Here is a 10,898-nt window from a genome sequence, read left to right on the forward strand (position 1 = left end):
AGTCTTAAAACTAATGTTGCTTGAGGTCACAGTACACTCACAGTCCTCATACATGTTTTCAAATATTGCCGTGGCTGACTATTCTCTCGTCGTTCACCGGCCGAGTCGATCCCGTCTCACTCCCGTTGCCGGCCGGACGAGAGGGGTCTGGCTGCAGACCGTCGTTCCATCGCATCCGCATTAGGATGAACAAACCTCCAACATTTTCTCTGTTCGTTCCACTCCGACGATTGTGGTCCTTGGTGCTTCGGTAGTCGCTCTGTATTTTTTATTTTATATTTTTTAATTTCCCTGACACCGAAAAAAACATTTTCTTGGAGCGTTTTCTCGAACCAGTACGAGAGGGTGCCGGACCTTGGCCATGAAAGGAGATCCGGCACACCGTGGCGTCATTCCGTGCCCAGTGTTGAAAAAATCTCCGAGAACAGATCGTTTAGAACCATGCCCAACAATTTGCAGGGCTCACGTCCAAACGCATGAACGTCATTATTTAACGATATCGAGATCGTTTGACGATAAGGTTCAACATCGTAACAGTTTTTAAAGCTCAGAAAAGTGGAAAAGCATCATAGGTCCCCATTTAAAAACACTTTGAAACACACAAAAAGGTGAGTCACTCACTTGAGAATAGTGGAAATGTTTTGTGGAAATCAGAGAAGCCAACACATGTTGACCGTTTTGCCCAAACTTGGATTGTGAGCCAAGCTAGCTTCCACCTCTCCTTGCTACATCCCAGTCACACTGCTGATCAGTGCTGCCACCTAGTGTCTGTTTTACCAAACATCCATTTATTGTATATTTATTTTTATTTATTGTTCCTCTACTATCTCACCACGAACCAACCCAAACAAAAATAACACAATCGCAACAATCCAAAAGATGAAATAATAGCATCCCGATAAAATACTTATTTTGTGAGTCTCACACGAGCGTTGACTTGAGTGCATCATAGTTTTGTATCCACTCTCTGTCATGTAAGATTCCCTTTCTGCCAAGGAAGAGGATGATAATAATAACATTGTCGTCTTGTGGCCTCTTACGTTCACATTTTTTGCTCTTCCTCAGGCGCGCCACTCGTCTTTGTGTTGCCGTGGATCACAGTCAAGTATCTGTACGAGAACGAAAAGTAAGCCTGTTACTTTGTGTGAGTGGAGGCGTGGATGCAACCGCTTACATCAGTGGCAGCGCGTCTGTTGTTCAGCGTACAGGTTTTGTTAAACTGTGTAACAACTCCCGCTAATGTTGTTGAGAACCATGTTTAAATGTCACTTAGCAATATAGCAGGTGCATGATAATGGTGTGTGTGTGTGTGTGTGTGTGTGTGTGTGTGTGTGTGTGTGTGTGTGTAGGTGCTGGGAGAGGAACATTAACATGGGGTTTTGGTGGATCATTCGTCTCCCCATCCTGTTTGCTTACCTGGTGAGTCGCCTAAATTTATTGTAAGAAGAAAGCGTAACCATAAGAGGCACGCACACACACACACACACACACACACACACACACACACACACACACACACACTCCCATGCATCTCAGCCCTGAGTGCGTCTTTGAAGTTTCGTGGATCTGAGTTGCCGTTGTTTAAACAAATGTCGGCAGCGTTTCTCTCCGATAATCGCAGAAACGTTGTCCGTCCATTCCTGCACATCAGTGGCTTTGTTATCTGTGCTCGCTGACTTTTACTGCGTCTTTGAAGTCATCTCTATGGTACAGAAATGAAGAAAAAGAAAATCATCAGACTGCTTTTAACAGTCAGTCTCTTTGATGTGTAGATGGAGTACGAGCTCATGGAGGTTTTCTGCAGTGTCGTGGGTAGAAATAGCAAAACAGTGGAGCTACGTTATTCCTCTCACGACATTTATTCTAAAGTTATCCAAGAACATTGATGTGACGTTTTGCATCATAATCAATCTTATGACTGCCGCACCTGCCTTGCAGGGTTGTTTTGCCATTTTGTTCTACAGTATCTTCATCTTTTTATCTTGCCGTTACCTGAAATCGCTTTACGCAATTTTTTTAACGCAGTTTTTCACTTTCGTCCAAACAAAGCCTTTAGTCCCTGTGCAGTATTTACAGGTGTATACCTGTAGATCCTGGTGTGTGTGTGTGTGTGTGTGTGTGTGTTCCCTACTTGATACTTGATTTCTCTTATTGCAATTTCTGTTTTGCCCTCCACTTCTACTCGTGCACATTGAGTTGGAGTTGCAACAAAGAGTCATTTTTAGCGTTTGGGGATGAATAAAGTAATTCTGATTCTGATTCTGAGGTATAATGACTTGTTCGAGGCCAAGCCTTTCTCTTTCTTAGCTCCCGAACTATCACAGCACTCTTAGCCTTCAGGGCAGTAATTTCACAATGTTGGAATTGTGACGTGTGAGGAAGAAACGCACAACATTTGACCTTGAATAAAAGCCTCTGCAAGACTAAAATGCCCAAAATGTCATTAACATTACTGGTCACATGCCAGTTGTGAGACGTGGGTCGGACGGCAACCTGATGGTTTTCAGTTAGTGATGAGCTGGAGGGAGATGACGGGTGATGAAGGGTGTGTGGGTGTGCTCCATAAAAACTGATCTGGACGTGGTTTGTCCCAGAGAAGAACTTTGCCTGCAGGTTTGAGGCGGATGGCATTCAAAATCTGCACCTGAAGGGGGGTGGTGGGAGGGGGGGGGGCTGCTGTTAACACTCGTCAAGATTTGGGTTATTTCTGGAAGAATGAATGTGTGAACTTGCCTCGCATATTGTTGGTCGAAGACTTTGAGCAGACACACACACACACACACACACACACACACACACACACACACACACACGTTCCACACCCCCACTCAAATAAATTGTGGAATCCCTCTTGTGCTTCCTGCCTCCTGTTCCCATAGAGACAAACAACATTGTGGATGGACACACTTAAGGAGCACAAGTGCCGCTCGCGGCAAGAGTAGCGACCTTTGTGACCTCATGCTAGCGCGTACGTGTTCACACACACCCGCGCGCGCGCACACACACGCACACGCACACACACTAAAATATTCATGAAGTTGCATGTGTCGTGTCGTGAGCTGTGCGTTAGCGCCCGCCAAAAAGTGAAGGAGAAACCACTTGGTATTGTGTTTGGTAAAATACTTGGGAATACTTGTCTAATACCATGTGTCATCCACCAACAATGTCTCACACACACACACACACACACACACACACACACACACGCACGCACGCACATGCACACGCACACGCACACGCACACGCACACACACACACACACACACACAACCTCTGCCAAGACAATATACGCACTTTACCAAATTTGGAGCTCTGAAAGCTTGAGAGCTGCAACAATTGATGAGGCCTGTCAGCGGCGAAGGTTCTGCTCCGGATCAGCGTCCGCTGGCTAAGTGCCTGTGTGTCTCTGCGAGTGTTTGTGTACGTGTGTAAATCACAGGCAGTGCACGGAAGACATTTCTCAGGGTGCCTCGGCCTCTCGCTTTCCACACACATCATCCGCAAAGTGCTCATTTTGCTCTTCCTCCTCTTTTCAAGATCAACTTCTTCATTTTCATCCGAATCATCAAAATCCTGATGTCCAAACTGCGAGCGCACCAGATGAGGTACACAGACTACAAGTTCAGGTGAGTTCCAATCGGGGCTGCAAAAGGCAAACACCAGACAAACAAACAATAAAAGCAGACATGATACATGTTGGTTATACATTGATCACGAAGAGCATCACACTGATTGACGGGTCCCCCGCTGTGACTCTCAAGCTGTTATTATCAAGATGGATTGCGCAGGGGTCCTCCAATGCACTTGGTCGTCCCCGAGTGGTAAGGTGACCTAAAGAAGTGATCCATTGATTCCTATTAGGTCTTGTTTTGTAGGTTTGACTTTTGTGGTCCCCAGTTAGTGGCGCAATTTCCCTCAGAATTTCATGAATTATTTTCTCTTAGCTTTTTTTTTTTTTCAATTATTTTTAGCCCGACATCATAGCCAATAATGGGGATGAACATTGTCTGTCATGTGCTCTTTCCACTATATGCTGCTAAATCTTACGTGCTGGTTGTTTAAAGGCTGAGGGGCAGATCCTCAAAAAAGGGTGCACAGCAGTAAAATGCGGCGCGTTCTGTGGCGCAGATTGCGGCTCAGATGCGGGTATCCAAGGTTCTTGCGCTAATGATATGCAGCGCAAACACGCCCACAAATGCAGCACCTGAAAGAGGTGCGAATGTTGCGCTCTGGCAACCGGTCTGGTCAAACAGTGAAACTCTGCGAGGATAAAGGCGCTCCTGTGCGCGCCTGGCATCACGATGCCTCCTCCGTCTACCAGACTGCTGCTATAATGAAAGAAAGTCAAGACGCGTTAGTCACCAACACCTGAGTACCATTTGTATTTTTCATAGCCTATCTAAAATATTGGCATATATACTGTAGTCTATGCCTATCTATATATAAGATTTGGGGAGCCATATAAATATTTCAGGCTTTTCAGAGTGGAAAGTTTCACTCAGAAGCCAGAAACACTGACAGACAGAAGCTGCGCCTGGTTTTGGCTGGCGGTGTTTGTGTCTGTCAAACTGCGTGCGGACACGAGTGCAAACTCTTCCTGGATCTGCCGCTGTTTGAATGAGGCATATTTGCATAGAAGGGGGAGTCATTTTGCGCGTAATGACTCATTTAAATACATTCAAATGTTCACGTTTGCGTCCTCTTTGTGGATCGGAATCACCGTTTTTGGCGCCATTTACACAGATTTTCTGGCGCAAAAGCTGGGAAATCGCTTTGTGGATCTACCCCTCAGTGTGTAATAGTTGGAGATTTTGAGAAGAAACAGCGACATCAAGTGGTTATATTTTAGATTGCACCGCCCTCTTTCTCCCAGGCTTGCCAGTGAACTACGATGGCCTGCGCAGACAAACTTGGGTGCCTCGTCCACTCCCTACTTCGTTGGTTTATTTGAGGACACGAGTGTTCACCCTAAATATGAAACACGCTGTCACTCAAGCTGGATTGTCCACACCAGGCTTCCTTAGAAATATGGCAGTGCAAGATGGCAGCTAACCGAGAGCAAGACCCTTGATCTCTGTATATTCTTCGATATATATACATAAGAACCATTCTAAGGGTAGCAGAACCATTCACTTTAATTGTAATGCGAGTATACACTCGCATTTATTAATGTATTTATTACATTAATAAATGTAATTGTGTATTAAGCTTTTATCAATATAAAAAAAAACTCGTAAAATAGGCCAAATTTTGCACACTGCACCTTTAATGGAGTTGGAATAAACTTTCCAGTGGTTCTTCCAGTAGCTTGAATTTCAGTCTTTGGAGACTTGACACAAGCTGACTGACATGTTAAGACAGCGATAAATGTGTCTTCTTCATTAATCTCCAGACTCATCAGAAGCTGCTAAACAGAACAGAAAAGGGTTCTGGATATTCTGTTGAGGTTAATTAAGGCCCCCAGAAGTCCTCAGGGTTTTGTTCTTTTTCTTTCTGTGTCTGACGGATAGAACTCCTCCTACTCCTCCAACCACCCCCACCCTTCTTTTTATCCTTTCCTTGGTGCAGATTGGCTAAGTCCACTCTGACTCTCATCCCGCTGCTGGGGATTCACGCCATCCTCTTCACCTTCGTCATCGATGAGTCCGTCCCCAAAGGCTCCATGCTGCGGCTCATTCGCCTCTTCTGCGACCTGCTCTTCAACTCTTTCCAGGTGATGCGCTCACGCACCCCCACCCCAGTGTGTGCTCATGTGCCGTCGTCATTCGGGTCTGTGCTCGCATTACAGCAGTTCAAGTCAAGTGACCGAGCTTCCGCTACACATCCAAAAAAGTTTGAGAATCTTAGTTTGTAAATACATCAAAGATGCTGTTATAATCCATTTCTAATGGATAAAGCCTTGGCCTGGATGAGAGGTCATCAGGTGGTCTCCAACGTTCATCGAGTGTTTCGACCCTTAACCACAACACTCTCCGGTTGGCGGGTCAGTCGTGATTGGCCAGATCACTGCCCCTCTCATCCAGGCTTCCAGCTGTTGTCCTCTCTTTTATGCCAGAGCCAACAGGAGGCTCTCTCTGCCGCTTCTCCCAACCTTCGAACAGCTGTTTTCCTCAAGTGGCCTCTCAATCGGACCTTTGTCATTAGATTCCACACAGATTGCGCTGGGAATCCTCGACATCTAACCTCCACTGTCACCAGCCATGTTGTCCACCCCTTGTCCCGGCAATCCTGGGCAAGTTGTTGGTACTTGGTTTTCTTTCTCTCTGCCGCTTCCTCACAGCCCTCCTCCCACGGGACAGTTAGTTCCACCAGGATGATTTTCTTTCCCTCTGGAGACCACATAATTATGTCTGGTCTCAGAGTGGTGGACAGTACTGCCTCTGGGAAGTGGAGCTTCCTCCCCAGGTCGACCTCCATCTCCCAACCCTGGGCCAACTGCAGGAGGTTTTGCCTGCCTTGCTTGGCCTTGGACAACTGGTCTATGACCTGCTTTCACGAAGGTGATGGTGCTCGGCTGTGGTCTGGTTTTGGATGGATGTTTCTTTCTCCTCTCTTGCTCCAAAATGTCTGCGAGCAGTGCCAACACCCTGTCATGGCGCCACCTGTATCTTCCCTGGGTCAATGCTGTTTTGCACCCTGAAAGAATGTGTGCCATTGTCCCTTTACTGCCACACAACCTGCACAGCGGGTCCTCCCTCATTCCCCACCTGTGCAAGTTGACTGGGGTTGGTAAGGGGTCGTACAACGCTCGGAGCAGAAACGAGATACGGAAAGGCTCCAACCTCCACAGTTCACTCCACGTGATAAAGTATAGAAAGTCGTAATGGAGCAGAATGTCAGGCTGGGACTCAAGGCGGGACTCAGACGCAGAGGGTAGTGAGAGGCAAAGAGATTTATTGAACCCAACACGCGATACACCTCTAGACCAAGTGATGAAATAACCAGGCTGTGAAACTCCTAGAGTACCTGATCAATGAAACATAAGGGCAAGATATAAGTTGCTCGAGGGATAAAGGGCCGAGGATGGGAAAAACAAGGGAAAAACTAAAAATCACTCCAAAGGAGGAAAACGGGGGCAAGCTACATATAATTCAGGATAAACCTAGACTAAACCAGATCGAAACCAGAAGCGCTCACTGGGAGGAATGCAAAGGGGCTAATAAAATAAAAAACAAAAAAAAATCACTCTCTAAGAGGGGCTAAATAACAGAATCTAAACTAAACTTTGACTAGGAACAAAAATTTATCGAGAACAAAAAAAATCACTCGTCTTCGAGGATGAACCGGCTTACTTTGAGTTTTCTTGGGCAGTGGCAGGGAGCGAGACGTGACGACACAAGACACTCTGGCACAAGACAAGGGAGACACAGACTATTTAAACACATGAGGTGATGAGGCACAGGTGGAGACAATGGGTAATTGGGTCAGACGCACAGGTGGCACATGAGGAGAGGGAAGTGATCTGAAACGAGAGGATGGTTAGTAACGGTGTCAAAATAAAACAGGAAATGACAAGACAACACCAAGACAAGACGCAACCTCACCGCAGTGTGACACAGAAAGTGTAATGCTAGAGTACTGAGCACGATCATGTGTTTTAAAAAGCTTAATTTGTGTGCAAAATAGCTTCAGGTGAAGCACAAAAAAAAAACATTTTTCACACATGAGGAAAAACCTTGAGTTCATTCTTTCATTGTGAAAAGTCCACCTAACTGGAGTCATAGCAGCGGCCGGGCTAATGGCTGTTAGCTGCAGTGAGACTCACGCTTACTTCCTGTTTACCGAGCAGTAAACAAGAGCTGCTTGGAGCAGTGGCTTCTGAACCGGACAGAGGCGAAGGCTGGGTGGAAACACACCAGTCAGCCTTGGCTGGCTGGTCAACTGAGAGCAGAAACTGAGAGCAGCTCTGGAGGTTTTCCTGCGCTCATTTCATTTGCACTCGTCAAGTCAACAAAAGCTGCATTAACGCAAGGTGCGCTCTCGTCACCTCAGGCCATTAAGCCATTGTGCTTTTATTTTGAATGAATTACAGTGGTCCCTCCCCGCCGCCTACTTTCTATTTTTCCAACTGCTTGTCGCTTTTCGTTGTCGGAGGCTGGTGAGAGACAACTTTCCCTTTCGGCCTGTGTGTTATCAGAGCCTAAATACTGTGTTAAAACCACTGTGGAAAAAAAACAAACTATTATGGCCTGACAATTCCTTTTTTTAATGCCGCCACTCCTCAAAGCTGTTGATGTTGATGGCGATCAATTGGATAAGTTTAGAACCTAGATGGAGACGCCGACCCAGCTGCTGAAACCCTGCTCCTCTCTGTTGCAGGGCCTGCTGGTTGCCATCCTCTACTGCTTTGTCAACAAAGAGGTGAGATGGATGTGGCCTTGTGTGGAGCGTTGCCTTAATGTCATCCCTTTGCCATTACCGCACTTCCTCCCCTTCCCGTCTCTTCCTTCCCCCACCGCCCTCTAAGAAGTTAAGTGGGACGTCTCTCTTGATCAGTGCGCCTTTAGCTAGCTGGCCTGGCTTGTCATACTTGTTAATTATTATTACAGCTACCTAGCCAGCTATAATAATAATAATAATAATAATAATAATAATAATAATAATAATAATAATAATAATAATAATGATAATAATTATGATAATAATTATGATAATAATAACAATAGGATGAAGATGAAGAAGAAGAAAGAAACAGCTATAGCTAACTAGTTAGCTAGCTAAAGTTGTTTTTTATTATTATCATTATTATTAAACCTAGCTAGCGAGCTATAGTCGTTCATTATTATCATCATCATTATTATTATTATTATTTCATTTTATATATTTTTTATCATTATAGGTAGATAGCTAGCAGAGGAGCAGCACTCTGGGAGAGGAGACGTGGAGAGGGGGAGGTCACAGCGTAGCTACCTGGAACCCATCTAGATAGCTAGCTAGCTAGCTACATCCACATCCATCTCCGCTAGAAAGTGTTCATTGGTGAATTTTCCATCTGCACCATTTTATCGTTGAGTTTTTTGTCACTGTCTGATTGTCAGGTGCAGTCTGAGATGCTGAAGAAGTGGAAGAGGTGGAAGCTGGGCCTGGACATTGACGAGGAGTACCGGCACACGCACAGCCAGACGCCACACGTCAAGAGCGGCGGCAGCCTTGCTGCCGCTGCCACCACCGCCACTGCCGCCACCACCAGCCACCCACCGCCATACCACCACAGCACCCACTGCAGCGAGGCGAGCGGGGACTCGCCCCGACCCCCTGCCAAGAGGGCCAAGAGGCAGCTGCCGCCAGAGAACCGGCAGCTTGTGGTCTCCTACAGTCACGGAGGGAGGGGCCCAGCGACAGCGGCGGCCCTCAGGTTTTCCTTCCTGCTGCCCAGAATCTCAGCCAGCCGCCACGTGAGCACGGCCACCGAGGACCTGCGCCTGGAGGAGCGGACGCAGTGTGGTGCCGACGGGGAGGAGGCGGGCGTCTGAGACGGTGACGACAGTCGCAGGAGATTTTGGGTTTGAGCTGCAGATGCAACTTGATTTGAAGTTATTATCATTTTGAACCCCCTCCGGACCCTCCGGTCCCACTTTTGAGAAGCATGCAGGTCAAGTAGCAACACCCTCGGCGATGTCACAAAGGGTTAACACCTCCTCCAGGTTAGAGACCACCCTCCCGCCTCGACTCCCCCGACCCTGTCCAGCCGGGTGTTCCCTCCTCCCCTATGTCTGCCTCGTTGATGACCTCCCCCCACCGCAACACGCGGAAGGTCCAACAACACGGCTTTAGGTGTTAGCAGGAGGCTGTACACAGAGGGCTAAGGGTTTTTCTTTTTTTTTTCATTTATCTATTTATTTTTTTTTAATATTTGACCATGCAAGGCTGCTCCGCGAGTGATGAATAGTAAACGTCAGGCATAGTACGTGACCATATTTTTCAATAGTTAAAATAAAAATGTCAGTGTTTCCCCTCTGTGTGTATGTGTGTGTATGTGCGTGTATGTGCGTGTATGGCCCTGTTTGTACTTGGTCATTTCATGCGTTTTTCGTATTCCGATCGGCAAAAAACACACAAAGTAACCAAGTGCAAACAGTCCAAATCCGTTTTGTCATCCGAGGTGGTTTTGGTAGTCGCATCGCATAAAAACGCATTTGTCACGGACGTGTGAACAGAATGCGAGCTCAGTCCACATTAAGGACCGCCTACTCCACTCACCTCTCCCGTGTACGTACTTGGTCGGCGCCCCACCTCCAGGCGTCATCATTATAAAGTTACAAACAAGAAGCGAAAACAAATCATTTTTGTTAGACTCTTTTATTAGCATGCTAATAAATTTCATTCCGGATTAGCGTATTTTGTCAGCGGAGCAGCGGTCACAGTTTCCCACATATGAGATTAAATGTGCGACGTTGCATCCGAAAATTTGCCAGCCACTGTTGATCCGAAAATAAAGTCGTCACCACTCTGTCCCACCAGTCGTCACTCCTCGTTCGGATCCATACGAGCTGCAGTAGAATTAAAACCAGTGACTTGATATAGTCCGCAAACAGGAAGTTGATTCTTATTCGCTGTCATGTAAAACTCGCCGTGGTTTTGCGCTTTACTGCCCCCAGTCGTTAAAAACGGAAATGACGCATGTTGCAATTGCATAGGTTCGACAGGGGGGGGTGGGGGGGGGGGTGTGACGCGATCACAAATGGCACGCTCGAGACGCATGTTAATGGCTAAGTGCGAACAGATGCTGCGAGATCCGTTCTCGTGACCCAATCCCCCAAAACAGTTACAAGTGACCAAGTGAAAACAGGGCCTATGTGTGAGTATGTGTGTGTATGTGTGTGTATGTGTGTGTCTGCGTGCCACCTGCCTGGAATCGTTCCACCTGAATGTGAAGGGCACACAACGCAGAAAAGCGG

At 46.7% G+C, this 10,898-nt stretch overlaps 1 protein-coding gene across 2 annotated transcripts in view; it reads left to right on the top strand.

Annotated features, from left to right (window-relative positions):
* Positions 1-10,620, top strand: part of gcgrb (glucagon receptor b) — a 42,672-nt gene extending 32,052 nt beyond the window's left edge. For both annotated transcript variants that reach the window (XM_076040145.1, XM_076040155.1), the window contains exons 9-14: positions 1,066-1,126; positions 1,350-1,419; positions 3,538-3,626; positions 5,569-5,713; positions 8,320-8,361; positions 9,039-10,620. In XM_076040145.1, the coding sequence (XP_075896260.1) occupies positions 1,066-1,126; positions 1,350-1,419; positions 3,538-3,626; positions 5,569-5,713; positions 8,320-8,361; positions 9,039-9,473 (842 nt within the window). In that variant the 3' untranslated portion in view covers positions 9,474-10,620. The remainder of the gene's footprint in view (positions 1-1,065; positions 1,127-1,349; positions 1,420-3,537; positions 3,627-5,568; positions 5,714-8,319; positions 8,362-9,038) is intronic.
* Positions 10,621-10,898: the final 278 nt, after the last annotated feature.

The sequence above is a fragment of the Nelusetta ayraudi genome, unplaced genomic scaffold, assembly GCF_046127955.1.
Source record: "Nelusetta ayraudi isolate G7.1 ecotype Tasmania unplaced genomic scaffold, CSIRO-AGI_Nayr_v1 ptg000004l, whole genome shotgun sequence".
Classification (NCBI taxonomy): domain Eukaryota; kingdom Metazoa; phylum Chordata; class Actinopteri; order Tetraodontiformes; family Monacanthidae; genus Nelusetta; species Nelusetta ayraudi.